This window comes from Muntiacus reevesi, chromosome 15 (assembly GCF_963930625.1).
Source record: "Muntiacus reevesi chromosome 15, mMunRee1.1, whole genome shotgun sequence".
Lineage (NCBI taxonomy): Eukaryota > Metazoa > Chordata > Mammalia > Artiodactyla > Cervidae > Muntiacus > Muntiacus reevesi.
Window position 1 is genome coordinate 5323900 of NC_089263.1, and position 15623 is coordinate 5339522.

A 15623-nucleotide genomic window follows, 5' to 3' on the forward strand; every position below is an offset into this window, starting at 1 on the left:
AAGTTTTAAAAAATTAAAATTATGAAAAAGGGAAAAGAAAAAAATGGAAGAAAGAAAAAAAAGGAAAACTCCACAGAACTTCAAAAGCTCAATGTAGAGCAGAGGTTTATAACAACAATAACAAGTGTGACTGAATATATACATATACATATACACACATAAGCAAAATCAAAACAGTCCAATAAAAATAAAGTATAATAGATTGACCTGGTGAACATTGGAAACCAAAATTATATCTACCAGAACAAAACTAACTAAAGCACAAACTGGAAAACAAAACTAAAGCAAGGTGCCAATTTGGGAATAAAACAATGAAAATAAAACTAACAAATATGTTGAGTGGAAAGGAGAGAAAGAAAAGAAAGGAAGAATAGAGATGCAAAGTTAAATAGAGGTAGATAAAGAAGATTTATATATGTTAAAGATTAACTGCAAGGAGAAAAGAACAGTAGGAAAAGCAAACAAAGGAATAAATGTAGACAAAATAATAATAGGTTTAAAATATTTAAAATTAAAATTTAAAAAAAAGAAAAAGGAAAACTCCACAGAACTGCAAAAGCCCAACACAGAGAAAGAGGTTTATAATAACAATAAAAAAATATGACTGAGAAATAAGAAATGGCTTAATTGGGTTTCATAGTGCAATAAAATCAACAACTACAACAGAGGGGAAAAAAAGAAAAAATTTCCAAGAGATTCTACAGAACAAATCAAAACATAAGAATAATAAATGTTTTTCTTGAGTCACTGCTGTTAGTCCTTTCCCTCGCTGGGAGTCACAGTCCACCTCACCTCCCTAGGATGCCCTCCAACACTGCTGATCTCTGGACTTGTTGTGGGGCAGCTCAGATTCCAGTCTGGTCCTATTCCTGTGTGTTCTTGCCTCCAATGCCCACAGCTGTCAGAACTAGTGCGTTTTCTTTTGTGGGAGCTCTCAATGACTTTTGGTATATTCCATAGACACAGAGTCTGCCTAGTTGATCGTGTGGATTTAATCTGCAGCTTGTACAGCTGGTGGGAAGGTTTTGGGTCTTCTTCCTTAGTCACATTGCCCTTGGGTTTCAACTGTGGTTTTATTTCCACCTCTGCATGTGGTCGTCCACTGGGGTTTGCTCCTGAGGCTACCCTAGAGGACTTGGGACCCTGTGAGGCCAGGTGTGGAGGTGGTACAGCTGCTTGGGTCGCAGGGGTTCTGGCAGCACCAGGTACTCAGAGGGGTTGGCAGCTAGGGCAGCAGGAAATACAGTGCTCTAGAAGGGTATGGCAACCAGTGTTGGCCAATACGCCCCAATATTCTTGCCTGTAGAACCCTCCTCCCTGACAGAGAAGCCTGGAAGGCCACAGTCTACAGGGTCGCAAAGAGTCAACACGACTGAAGCGACCCCGCGTGCATAGATGCAAGACATTTTTTGCCTGTGGCAGCTCTGCCCCAGGGAGAGTTGAGCGTGAAGGTGGTGCAGCTGCTTGGCTTGCAGGGACCCTGACGGCCCCAAGTGTTCGGGGACTCGTGCTCGGGGACTCTAACTGCCTCTGCGGCAGGAATCATGGCCCGTTCAGAGTCTTTTTTCCAGCCTTTCGTAGCTGGCGATCAGAAAGCCTCTTTGGCCAGCCTTTCTCCATAGCCCTGCCCCTTCAGGCCCTTTAGAGGGCTCCCTTGCCTGGGGTCCTTCTCTGTTGTTCAGTGAGTCAGGAACATAGAGGGCCCCCCTGGGTGGGGTCCTACTCCGTAGATCCGCACATTGGGCACTTAAAGAGGCCCCCTGGGTGGGGTCCTACTCTGTAGTTTGGTGCATCAGGCACATAAAGGGGCCCCCTGGGTGGGGTCCATCTCTGTAGTTTGGTGCATTGGGCACATAGAGAGGCCCCCTGGATGGGGTCCAACTCTAGCTCAGTGCCTCTCTATTGTTCAGCTGCCATTACTGGCGTGTGGGGCGAGAGAGGCTTTGGTGATGGCTCCACCCCCTAACACATGACTCAGCAGTATCGCCTTGCTTCTGTGGCTGCCTGACTTGCTCCCATAGGCATTTCTCCCCTACAGTCTCCTCCCTCACATCCCCTCAACCCGTCTCTCCGCAGTCAGCAGCAGCCTTCACCCTGGGATTGCTCCACAATCCCTAAACTCCAGCTCCCAGTCATTACACCTTCCAGGGCACCTGTGCCCCTGTCTGCTGCTGCAAGGACTGTCTGATTCTCATTCCATTTAGGCTGCCACAGGTCAGCTCTTTCACTCGTAGCCTTAAATGTTTCTCCTCTGACTCAGACAATTGCCCCGATGTAGGGATCATACTCCTGCCTCAGTTCCCCCACCCACCAAGGGCTGGTCCAGTTCTACTGTGTGTGTCTGTACATGATCAGTCATGTCTGACTGTTTGTGACCTCATGGAATTTAGCCACCAGGCTCCTCTGTCCATGGAATTCTCCTCAAGAATAATGGAGTGGGTTGCCATTTCCTTTTCCACCAATCCTGCTAATATTCCTGTTTCTCCCCCTAGTTCCTTTGTCCTGCCGAGTTTTGCATGGCTCTATATATTCTTTTCCTCTGGTCAGGTCCTCCTGGCCGCTCTCAGCTGGTGTTCTGCACGCACTTCTGGGTCTGAAAGTGTATTCCTGATGTATCCGAGGAGAGAGATGTACTCCACGTCCACTGACTCCTCCGCCATCTTTGAGAGTCTGTCTTGCCCCATATCCTTGCCATCAGACATTTCAATAGTTACCAGTTTAATGAACATGAGATTTTATCTTATTTTAATTTGCATTTTTCTCATTACTAAGCTTGAGCATTTTGTATAATTGTCAATAGCCATCTCTTCTGTGAATCATCTGTTTGTATCTTTTGTCTGCTTTTCTGTCATGTTGGATTTTTTCCCTTAATGGTGCGTATGAATTCTTTGTTTGATGCTAACGTTTGAAACAAACTTTAACATTTAGATTTTAGTACACATTTTCTGGGCTGAATATTTAACCCTCTGTCTTTTCATGGTTGTTTCCTAAGTGTTGCTTACTTAAATCCTGAAGATTTTTTCAAAATGGTATCTTTTTGCCCAATTAGAGTTGTGGAACTTTCAGGCTATTGAATTTAAAACTGTGTTGAAAGGATGCAGAATGTGTAGAAAATACACTAATCTTAATGGTCTTAATCCCTAAAACAAAGTATGCTAATGATATCAAATCATTTTCTACGTCACAATTTGATGATTACTATGGAGTCTTTTAAATTTATTTTCAGGTAATAGAGAGATTATGAAAGAAATCCATGCACTTTTATCAAGAGCCACATTTTATAATCTGAGTTCTTCTCCCCTAAACTGAGTCACTGAGCTGGCTGGGATCAACTACTATAGCTTTAATCTCTTCTGGAAAATAAATGTGACTGACCAGATGTTCTCCAGAATCCACCTATCCCTAAAACTTACTTTTTCTCTTAGAAGTTCATTTTTTTTAAGTTCATTTTTAAAAGCCTACAAGCCCTAGAAAAGTGAAATAATTTCTTAAGGAAATTAGGTATATAGATAGCAAGTGTTATGAAAATAAATACCGTCTGCGGAAAATAGAATATATTTTATATTGGTGAGTTGAGACAGTTTAAATAAAAAGCAAAGCAACCTTTGATCCTGGTTCTGAAGATCAAGAAGAGGCACTCTATGTATACAAACCAGTCACAAAAAACTGGGAGCCATGAATAAGCCAGCTATAGGGTATGTTTTCAATACTGCTTTGACTCCTACTCAGGACTGAGGAAGCTGAGACATGGCCTTGGTCCTGTACTCTGTGTCTGAGACATTTGACACCAACCAGAGCAAATTACTGTGTGATATTACAGGTTCAAGCATTTTTTCATGAGCCCCCCTCCCAAAGTAAAAGGATAAATAGGAAAAGTTGGAAGTGTGTCCATTGCTTTAGGATTCTCCTGTGCTTGGGTGAATGAGTCTTTGAACGTGGTTCAGTTAAGCTCGGTGCCCCTTCTCCTAGAACATGCCTTTCAAAGGGGAGAGTTGGCTTCAATTGCCTTTAATCTAGGGGAGATCATTTCGGTCCCAGTTGCAGAATTTCTGTTTCTCTCAGGGTATGGGATGCTCTCAGACAGACTGATTGCACACCTTCCTTCACAGTGACTGTGACTTCAACACCATCCTCTGAATGCAAGTCTTCTCTGCCCTTTTGGAGTGCCAGGCTAATGATATTTGCCAGTACTGGTGCCACTGGTGATGTGGGGCTTCCCAAGCCCTTATTAAGATCAGTAATGAGTTCTCTTTTCTACAGGTAACTTGTTCTTCATTCTTTTCACTATCATTTTGTATAACTGAAGGGAGTTGCTGAAGAGAGGAAGGAGGTACTTTTAAAAGACCTTGCAAAAGTTATACTCATGAAGTTCCAATTGTGGAATGAACAACATTGATAATATGTATTCTAGAGGACCCACATCATTTCTGGAAAACAACCAGTTGAATATTAGATATCTTTGCTAATTCCATAAAGTTATCTAACATTATCAGAATAGTAATATGATGTCTGTAATGACACAGCTAACCCTTGAACAAGAGCAGCTGGCAGGCAGGTAACACGGAGCGTGTGTACTCCAGCATGCTTAGCACATGCGAGAATTGTGCACCCAGTGACTACAGTCCTTTGGTTGCTGAAGCCCAGATTCACCCTTTACTCTTCAAAGAAGGTCCTTGGATATTTTTGGATCCTTCTTTTTGCATGAATTTTCTTGGGTCCTTAATGATTTGTTGGACGGGTTAGAGCCAACGAGTTACATGAGACCAGTTCTGCAAGCTCAGGGACAACTAAGATATAGGGAAGCAACAGGTGCTGGTGTGCAGAGAGCAAGCAAAGAGAAGGCAATACAAGAAAAGAAGCTGACTGCTTCCAAGAGAAGACTCACTGCTGCTGGTACAAGCAGAGTCTTTTCATCTCATCAAGGCAGACAGGTAGAGTTCCAGAAAACACTGTGCCTTGACTTTTAGCAAGTATTTATTATTAGATTCCTTGTTCCCCTAGAGCTTGCTTGACTTATTTTTCATTTTTATTAAGTATTGTAATTTCTGGAAAAGATTTACCTTGTGAGAAGGTACTTTGCAGAATATAGATTGTAGTTTATATCTTAAAGTTTCTGGATTTCAGCCAATTTAGAAAAGTGTCATTTTTTTCTAGCACACCTTAGTCAAGGTTTTTTTAAACTGTGGGTTGAAGATCATTAATAGGTTGCCAAATCAGTTTTGTATCATTTTTAAATGAAATAGAACAGAATAAAGTATGTCAGTGTCTTTCTGACTCTCTGGATGCCCTGTCTCTCCAAGTATTCCAGCAGGCGTTTGTAGAGCACTGTGATTCAAAGTATCTAAGTTTAGATCAGGGTTTTCATTCTATCTGCTGCTCATGATTGTGTGACCTTGAAAAAGTTACTCAACTCCTCTACGCCTCCTTTTCCTCCCTATTAAAGGGAAGGGTGCTATATCCTAGGTTTGCTGTGAGGAGGAAATGGTATTGTTCATACTAACTGCTTAGTTTGGTGCCTGGCACATGGACATTTATAGTGTGGGTGTCTATAGCACCTTCATTTATAATTACCAACACTTGGAAGCAACCAAGGTGTCTGTCAATACATGAGTAGATGCATAACTGTGATATGTGCATCCAGACAATGGAATAGTCTTCAGCAGTAAAAAGAAATGAGCTATTAATTTATGAAAAAACTTAATAGCTCGTTTCCTTTTGTTTAATAATGTTTGTTACTAAGCTAATTTTAAAAGCTAAATACTGTATTACTGTAACAACAAGGCATTCTGGAAAAGACAAAACTATGGAAACAATAAAAAGATCAGTGATTGCCAGTGATTAGGCAGGAGGGAGGGATGAACAGGCAGAGCACAGAGGATTTTCAGGACAGTGGAAAAAATTAACCCTTTAAGGATTTCATTACTGTTGTATTACAGGTAGCATATACAAGATGAAATTGAATATAATATGAGGTTTTATTAATATTTATGAACACCACTCAATTTCCCGTTTACATTATTAGTTTGTATAATGTGCAACCATTCATCATTCATCTAACAACTCTTACTAACAGGAAATCCTTTCTGAGCTTCACCACCAAGGGCAGTGGTTCTCCATTCTATTGGACCCACACTCCCTTCACTAGCCTGAATTTAAATTCCTAGGTAATAGCACTCACCTAAAAGCATAATTTCAAAAAAGCAATATAATGCCACAACTGTAATAAAAAAGAAATAAGATGAAAGACATTTCTCATAAAATATGCACTTCATGTGTAATGTGTGCATGAGAGCACTAGAGAATGCACTGTGTTGACAGGTGCTGTGTTTGCTTATATGGAGACACCATGAGTGGGGCAGCTGCAAATTCAGATGATGCCATCTTAAATGTCACTGGTAGAGTTGCTATCCGTGACATGGTTTTCTGAAATTGTAAAGTTCTGAACAAAATGAAGTATAGTCCTCCTTTGATTTATGTACGTAATTGCATTCCTGAAGAATTGAGAATATATTAACAGCCATGCAAGAATTCCTGTGCCTGAATGTAAAATGGAATTAGGTTCCAGACCTGAATAATTACAAATGCAGGTCTGGCAGGACATTTGGATGTCATGCACATTGTAAGATGTATGGCATCCCTAGCCAATGCTTAACAAAAGTCAACATTGCTCAGAAAGTCAATCTTTCTGACTGTGAGGATGTCATGCATTTCCAAAGTCCCTATATGGTCCAAGCCCTCTTCTTAGAGGTGAGGGTGCTGAATGAAGGATGTGGCTTCAGGCTATGGTGAGCATCCTCCAAGATGAATTTATCTCTCAGCTAAAGCAGCTACTCAAGTCCTGAGAAAGGGGTGGAAATGGACTTCCCTAGTGGTCCAGTGGTTAAGAATACACCTGCCAATGCAGGGAACACAGGTTCAATCCCTGGTCCAGGAAGATCCCATGTGCTGCAGAGCAACTAAGTGCATGTGCCACAACTACTGAGCCCGAGCTCTGGAGACTGAGAGCCCCAGCTATTAAGCCTGCGTGCCACAAATACTGGAGCCTGTGCGCCTGGACCCCATGCTCCACAAGGAGAGAAGCCACTGCAGTGAGAAGCCTGTTCACCTCAACTAGAGAGCAGCCTGCACTCTGCAGCTAGAGAAAGCCCGAGTGGAGCAAGGAGGACCCAACGCAGCCATAAATAAGTAAATAAGTAACTTTTAATGGAGTGGAAAGATACTTGTATGCCTTTCTAGGAAGAAATTAGGGGTGAAGTCAGTGGTGATTCAGATGGTAAAGAATCTGCCTGCAGTGCAGGAGACCCGGCATCAATCCCCGGGTCAGGAAGATCTCCTGGATAAAGGAATAGTAACCCACTCCACTATTCTTGCCTGGAGAATCCAAGGGACAGAGGAGCTGGTGGGCTACAGTCCATGATGGGGGGTGGAGGGTGGTTACAAAGAGTTGGACAGGACTGAGTGACTAACAGTTCACACTTTCATTTTCAGGGAGAAATTAGTTTCTTTGTTCTGATTCAGATTTCCCCTTGTTCCCTACAAAAATCATTTAAATAATGACAAGGAGAGTCAAGGGGCATTGTTCATGAAAGCAAACATCAACCAAGCATGGCCCTTCCCTGAAGGACTCTGTCTGCAGGGGGCAGCACCCTGATCCTGGCTCCCAGCCAGTTGTGGGAAGGTTGCCTTTCTTTGTTGCATCTTAACTGATGAGATGCCAAGTTTATTCCTCAGGGTTTACAGTGAGCTTTGTTTATTTTGAGACCCTCTGTGTTGTAGAAAAGAGCAGAACGTACAGAAAAGAGCCTATGAAATTGTATTTCTGTGATTAAGACAGCAGAATGTGTACATCGGTGTTGGTGTTGGTGTTATTTACGCCTTTGTTCGCACAAAGAAGTGTTTAGTTACACATACCCCAGGATGTGTAACACATACTCCAGGAATCTCCAGAGGTGGTCGGTTTTAGTCTTCAGGTCACAAGAGGGAAAACCTTTATGGTTATGGATGTCATTTTGAAAAATGATGTGTGAGGAAACAGTCTCACAGTCCATATTTTTTTCTGCTCTAGGTTAAGGTTAATAGATATGTTTGTGAACCAGCTTAGAGTGTCAGAGATCATGTCCAGTGCTGGCCTTGCACAGAACTTGAGTTCTTGGTATTGTTTTAATAGTTCACACCATCTTTATCTTTTGTAGTGAAGTCTGATCTGTGACAGTTCCATCTGCCTTCCTTGGGAACAATTTTATTCCACTAGGAGTTTTCCTGGCAAAATTCCTTTCAGAACACCATGAACTCAAGGAAAAACATATAACTCTTTATTAAGAACTGTCTTGGAAGGACATTCCTGCATAAAGAAAACAGGAAACATCCTATCTCTCAAAGTAAAAATATCCTGTCAACCAAAATGCCCACATGAGTAATACTTTACTTAGCAGATGTTTACTGGGGAAACCATCATGTTTGCTTTATAACAAGAAATACTCTGGTTTTATTTTTAAACATCATCAGTAAAATATTTTTGTTCTGTTGTACAGTTCTGTGAATTTCAACACAAGTGTAGATTTGTGTAGCCATTGCTATAATCTGGATATAGAATAATTCTATCACTCCAGTAGCTCCTCCCTCCACCCCAGCTCTTGGCAGCACTTATCTGTTCACCATAAGTGAACAGTTTAGTCTTTTAAAGAATGTCATGAAAAAGTACATTAGTATGTCTTTTGGTAGGTAACCTTTTGAAACAAACTTTTGACTTAAAACCTTTGAGATTCATCCAGTGTCTTATAAATATCAGAAGTTTGTCTCTATTTATGGATGTACAACTGCTTAGTAATTTACTTGTTGAAGAACATTTGGATTGCTTTCAATTTTTGGCAATTATGAATAGAGTTTTTGTAAACATTTGCTTTTGTGTAAACATTAATATTGTATCTATCTCTAGATACATTAATATTAATATTAATGTAAACATTAATATTGTATCTATCTCTAGATACTTGGGTAGGAATGCTAAGACAAAGTGTCTATGCCATTTTGCATTTCCATCAGCAATGTATAAGAGTTCCTTCCAGTCACTCTGCATCCTTGTCAGCACTTGGTATTCTCAGAATTTTTAATTTTCATTCTAATTTTAGAATAAAATTATAATTTGAATTTTAATTTAATCATGATTTTAATTTGCATTTTCCTAATGGCTCATGATGTTGAACATCTTTTCATGTGGACAGCCTGTATCCTCACAGAAGTGTCTATTTTTATATATTTTCCCATTAAAAAAATTTTTTTATATTGTTATGAGAATTTTTTTATTATCCTACAAGTTGAATATGGGATTTGCAAATAATATTTCCCAGTTTGCAACTTGTATTTTTATTCTCTAAATTGTTTCTTTTACAAAGCAAAAGTTTTTAATTTTGATGTAGTACAGTTTATCATTTTTTAATGGAATATGCTTTTTGTATCATGTCAAAGAACTCATTACTCAACCCTAGGTTGTACATTTTCTTCTGAAAGTTTTGTAGTTTTATATTTTACATTTAAAGCTATGATTCGTTTTATGTTAACATTTGTATAAGGTTAAAATTTACTTTCTGCCCATGAATTTCTAATTGTTTCAGCATCATTTGTTGAAAAGACTACCCTTTCTCCATTAAATTGCTTTTGTACCTTTGTCAAAACTCAATTGGCCATATTTGTGTGAGTCTATTTCTAGATTCTCTTTTCTGTTTCATTGATCTATGTGTTTACCCCTTTGCTAATACCATCCAGTCTTTATTACTTTAACTTTATAGTCAAGTCTTAAAATTGGGTAATTCAAGTTTTCCAATTTTGTTCTTTTTCATTGTTGCCTTCTCTATTCTAGTTCCTTTGCATCTCCATATAAATTTTAGAATCAGCTTATCTATAAGAAATCTTGCTAAGATTTTAACTGATATTATGTGGAATCTATACATAAATTTGGGGATAATTAACACTTTTACTATATTAAAACTTCCAAGTCATGAACATAGTATGTCTCTTTAGTTATTTAGATCTTTGATTTCTTTTATCAGAGTTTTGCAGGTTTTACATGAAGATCCTATATATGCTTTGTTATACTTGTACCTAAGTGTTTTGTTTTGCAAAACTATTTTAATTTTCAATTTTAATTTTTAATTAGAAATTTTTAATTTTCTGTTTTAGTTGGAAATTTCTAGTCATGTTGGTTTACTATGACTGCCGTAACAAACTGCCACAAACTTGGTGGCTTAAAACAACAGAACTTTACTTTCTGAAGTTCTGGAGGTCAGAAGTCTATGATCAGTTTTGAGTAGAAATCAAAACTGTGTGGGAGGTCTGTGTTCACACATGAAGGAAATCAGTTCTTTGGCTCTTCTAACTACTGGTAGCTGCCAGCATTCCTTGGTTTATGGCTATATCACTGCAGTCTCTACTTCTGTCTTCATATTCCTTTCTTCTGTGTCAGATCCCCTCTGCCCCTCTTATGAAGCCATGATCATCTCTCATTTCAAAATCCTTAATTTAATCACATGTGCAAAAAACTTCACCATGTAAGGTAACCATCACAGATCACAGGAATTAGGACATAATATTTTTGAGGACATTTTCAGCTTACTACATGAGAAGGAAATGGCAGCCCACTCCAGTATTCCTGCGTGGAAAATCCCATGATTGGAGGAGGCTGGCAGGCTAGAGTCCATGGGGTCGCAGAGTCGGATATGACTGAGCGACTTAATTTACTTACTGACTTACGTTTACATTAGCGTTTAGAAATCAAGATTGTGTGTGTGAGAGAGAGAACACAGAGACATAAAGAAACAGAGACACACAGAGAGACAGAGATTGTGTATGTTGACCTTTTATGCTGTAGCCTTAGTGCTAAACGCATATATTAATTCTAGGAGTTTTGGGATTGATTCTTTATATTTCTATATAAATAATTATGTCATCTGGGGATTTTCTTGGCAGTCTAGCAGTTAAGACTCCACACTTTCAATGTGGGGGGTCCAAGTTCAATCTCTGGTTGGGGAACTAAGATCCCACATGCCACGTGGCATGAGCAAAAAAAGTAAAAAGTTAAAAAATAAATATGTCATCTGCAGATAAAGATATTTTTCTTTCTTCCCAATTTGTATGACATTTGTTTCTTTCTCTCGCCTTATTTCATTGACTAGAATTTCCAATGCAGTGTGAATAGGAATGGTGAAAGTGGACATCCATATTTGTTCCTAGTCTTAGAGGGAAAGGTTTCAGTCATTCGCCATCAAGTAGTCCTTCTTTGCAGAGAAGTTTTCAAAGTTGTTTTTTTTAAATCATGATTGGATGTTGAATTTTTTCATATGATTTTTTCCCATCAATTAATGTAATCATTTTTCCTTCTTTATATTATTAATATGGTGGGTTCATTCAGTTCAGTTCAGTCACTCAGTCGTGTCCAACTCTTTGCGACCCCATGAATCGCAGCACGCCAGGCCTCCCTGTCCATCACCAACTCCCAGAGTTTACTCAAACTCATGCCTATCGAGTCGGTGATGCCATCCAGCCATCTCATCCTCTCTCGTCCCCTTCTCCTCCTGCCCCCAATCCCTCCCAGCATCAGGGTCTTTTCCAATGAGTCAACTCTTCGCATGAGGTGGCCAAAGTATTGGAGTTTCAGCTTCAGCATCAGTCCTTCCAATGAACACCCAGGACTGATCTCCTTTAGGATGGACTGGTTGGATCTCCTTGCAGTCCAAGGGGTTACGTTCACTGATTTCCAAATATTGAACCAGCTTTACATTACTGGGACAAACCTCATGGTGTACTATTTTTTATACATCACTAGTTTTGATTTGGAACATTTTCTTAAGGATTTTAAAGTCTATGTTCATTAAAGATATTGGTCTGTAGTTGTATTTTCTTACACTGTTTTTGTCTGGTTTTGGTATCAGGGTAATCTGACCTCATAAAGTAAATTGGGATGTGTTCCCTCTTCTTTTTTTCTGGAAGAGATTTGGTGTTTTTTCTCCTTTATATGTTTCATGAAATTTGCCAGTGAAGCCATCTGTTCTGATGATATTCTTTTTCAGAAGATTTTAAACTACATATTTTTTTTCATACTTTTAAGACTACTCAGATAACCTCTGTTTTCAATTTCATTGATTTCTCATCTCTGTTATTTCCTCCCTTTTGCTCACTTTGAGCTTATTTTTCATTTCTTTATTCCCCTAGTTTCTTAAGTTGGAAGCTTATATCAATAGAGCCTTTTCTTCTTTTCTAATATAAGCATTTATAAGGTATACATTTCCTTTTGAGCACTATTTTAACTACATGAACAAGTTTAATGTGTTGTATTTTTATTTTAATTAAAAGTATTTTCTAGTATTTCTTGAGACTTGCTCTTTTGATCCCTCGATTTATTTATAAGGTGTTGTTTAATTTCCAAGTGTTTTGAAATTTCCCTATTATTTTTTGATACGATTTCTAGCTTAATTCCATTAGGACATGAAGATACTTTTCATAATTTCGATTAAGTTTGTTAAGGTTTGTTTTATGATTCCTGATATGTTCTGTCTTGGTGAATGTTTGGTTGTGTGGATGAATATGTGTTTTCTCTGAAGGGAGTCATACCTCTGAACTGGGCCCATTTGTTTGCTTATTCACCGAAGAGTCTTTCTGGAAAGTTGTCACTCACAGCCCATTGTTTTCTTTGTCCAGAGCATCCGGGATGTGAGGAGTGATAGTGAGGGTGAGTATGAAGAGGAAGAAGAGGAGGAAGAGGAGAAGGAAGAAGCCACGGGAGGCAAAGAGACAGACCGTTTGAAGAACAGCCTTGGGGCCGACAGGCACCTCATCCCCATTGGTCAGCATGGCTGTTAGCTTGAGACCCGCGTAGCTCCCAGTGCCCAGCGCCCCACAAGGGCTGCCGGAAGCAGGACGTGCACCCTTCTCTACCGCTGTGGCCTTGACCCAGAGGGACCGCAGATTTTACCCTTCCTTTCTTCTTTATCACCACCTTCCCCCTCCTAAGATGTATTTAACAAAATGTTGTTTTTGTGTTAAAATGTTGACTATAAGCATCCCAGTGGATTTTACTGGAGTTAGGACTCAGGCTTCAAAGATTTGTCCAGAGAACCCTTCTAGTTCTAATTGTGCCCATTCATGCATTTGAGACACTTGGAGCCAACTTGGTTGTGGGCCTTCCCCTTCCTACCTTGCCTGTGTTCATGATGATTTGAGAAGTGCTAAGGCAACCCACTTTTTCCAGGTGTGTTTGGCCACAGAGATAACTCACTTCACAAAAGTGAGCTAGAGATAGCAAAGGAGCAGTGGTGGCAGGACCAAACTAAGGGGCCAGGCTTCAGGGCTCACAGGCCCCCTTCTACTGTGGATAGTATTTAAGCCTTCCATGCTGTGTGCTGCGTCTCTCCAATGGGAAGAACCAGGCGTGCCCTGTCCCCTCACAGGGATGGAGTACAGATCAAATGAGATAATAGTGGGCATGGAGCGCATGCTGTAGCTGTGGTGTTCCTATTACCAGACCCTCTCTCCACCGTGACCCCAGCCCTGACCTCTCTCCACTCTGACCCCAGCCCTGACCCTCTCTCCTCTGTGACCCAGCCCTGACGCTCTCTCCACTCTGACCCCAGCCCTGACGCTCTCTCCACTCTGACCCCAGCCCTGATGCTCTCTCCACTCTGACCCCAGCCCTGACCCTCCTTTCACTGTGACCCCAGCCCTGACCCTCTCTCCTCTGTGACCCAGCCCTCACCCTCTCTCCACTCTGACGCCAGCCCTGATCCTCTCTCCACTCTGACCCCAGCCCTGGCCTTCCTTTCACTGTGATCCTAGCGCTGTTTGGGAGAGCAGCCTGGTGAAACTTGACACTGAACGGGCCTGAACAAAAGGCATAGTCTTGAAGAATTCCTTTTAAATGTGTCTGGAGACACCTAGAAATGCAAGTACCCAGAAAGCTGTTTCCACTTTATTTGGTGACTGTTTGTTAGCTCTCCAAAGGTAATTCTCATGTCCCCCAGGTTCTCGTCCTTCAGGCTCCATGGCCAAGAGAAGGGAGTTTGGGCCCCACTTCTTGTATGTTGCTGGTTTCTCCTTGTTTCCTCTCCGAGAGGGATGCATTCCTGCTGTGTCCTGAGCCACCCCCTCAGCCAGCAGAGCTACCCAGCAGGCCAAGGGGTCCACAAGGGCACTGGACCAGGTCAGGCTGCTCCCCGAGTCACCATCACTCAAGAAGCCTAGCATCTGGGGTGCAGCTTGCACCTGAGCTCCTGAGCAAAGGAGGTCTTCAAAACAGAAGGAGATGCTGCACTATAAATCTCTGCAGTCCAAGCCAACCAGAGTGCAAAGCAGTAACACAGAACAAAAAGTCTGGAGAACGTCCCCGAGAAGGTCTGAGTCAGCATCAGCTCCTGGGCCGCCTACTTCTTTGGAAGGACAGGTAGGGGCTGGTAGGTCAGTAGCCACCTCTCAGCCCCCACAGGGGTGCTTCTCCTGAGGCTCGCATTCAGGCCTTCCAGGCTTTCTCAGGTGGCTGACTGAGGAGAGGCAGAACCTTGCAGGGGAGGAGCTGAGCAGAATATGCAGCTTTTCCCCACCCAGCCTCATATTTTTTGGTCACATTTGCATCTTCGTCCTGTTTTGCTGAGGGTCCATATTACAAAGCCAAGTAAGTGGAAGCTGAGACCACAGGGACTAGTGAAACCCACACAGGCTCCACCAATGGGAGCCGCAGCCCCTGCAGCACAAAGGACACTATATATGGTAAAGGTGTTGGCAGTTTTTTTTTTTTTTTTTTCAGTAAAAATATATTTTTTTAAACCTTCAGAATTCTTTCCCAACAAAATTTCTTTTTGAGGAATTGTTAGAACAACAGAAAAAATGTGTTGGGTTTCTCTGTATAATATCTGCTTTTATGAGTACAATAACATTATATGTATAATGTATATTATAAACCTCAAATGCCTCCAGTTACAGCTGTTCAAGCATAGCTGTTGAATTATTATTTTTTTTTTCTTTTTGGTGAAAGGTCACACTAAGATATTATTTTTATTTTCCAGTTAACAGAAACATTTTCCTTGATTTATTTTGGTCTCTGTACCAAATATCTTCTTGCTTGAAGTAAAAAAGTGTTTAGTTGTTGCATTATCATCCAGTTTTTTTTTTTCTTATTTGAACATCGAAAGTAAAATTGATAAGCAAACTCCAACTGCCTTTGGTAAGCTGTAAGCACCAAACTACCTCCAAAGAGGTAGAGATTCATATTCTGTAATATCTTTTAGGGCTTTTGTGGTTAATTTAAGGCTGACCTCTCTTATTACAGAAAACAAAAGCTCATACTATACACCAAATGGCTTTATAAAAATGTAGTCCACCATGCCACCAGTATTATTGTAATGGTAATGATTTACAATAAAACAAAGAGCCCTGCATGTGTGGTGATTGAGTAGATTCAGCTTGACTTCCTAGAGATTATTTCCGGTCTTATTGAGTGGTGGAAACAAAGACTTGCCAGTCTTCTGGAAACACCCTGCAGGGAATCAGGAGAAACAGTGAGGAGACCAGAGCCGAGTTAGGACCTGAGGGCCACTGGCCTTGGGATACAGACACCAGACAAGGAGACACGCAGGCCAGGC

The 15623-nt window shown here is 40.8% G+C and overlaps 1 protein-coding gene across 1 annotated transcript in view; it reads left to right on the forward strand.

Moving 5' to 3' along the window:
- Nucleotides 1–12852, forward strand: part of CERS3 (ceramide synthase 3) — a 138467-nt gene extending 125615 nt beyond the window's left edge. Inside the window, exon 10 of the mRNA XM_065906885.1 lies at nucleotides 12691–12852. Within this exon, the coding sequence (XP_065762957.1) occupies nucleotides 12691–12852 (162 nt within the window). The remainder of the gene's footprint in view (nucleotides 1–12690) is intronic.
- The last annotated feature ends 2771 nt before the right edge of the window (nucleotides 12853–15623 follow it).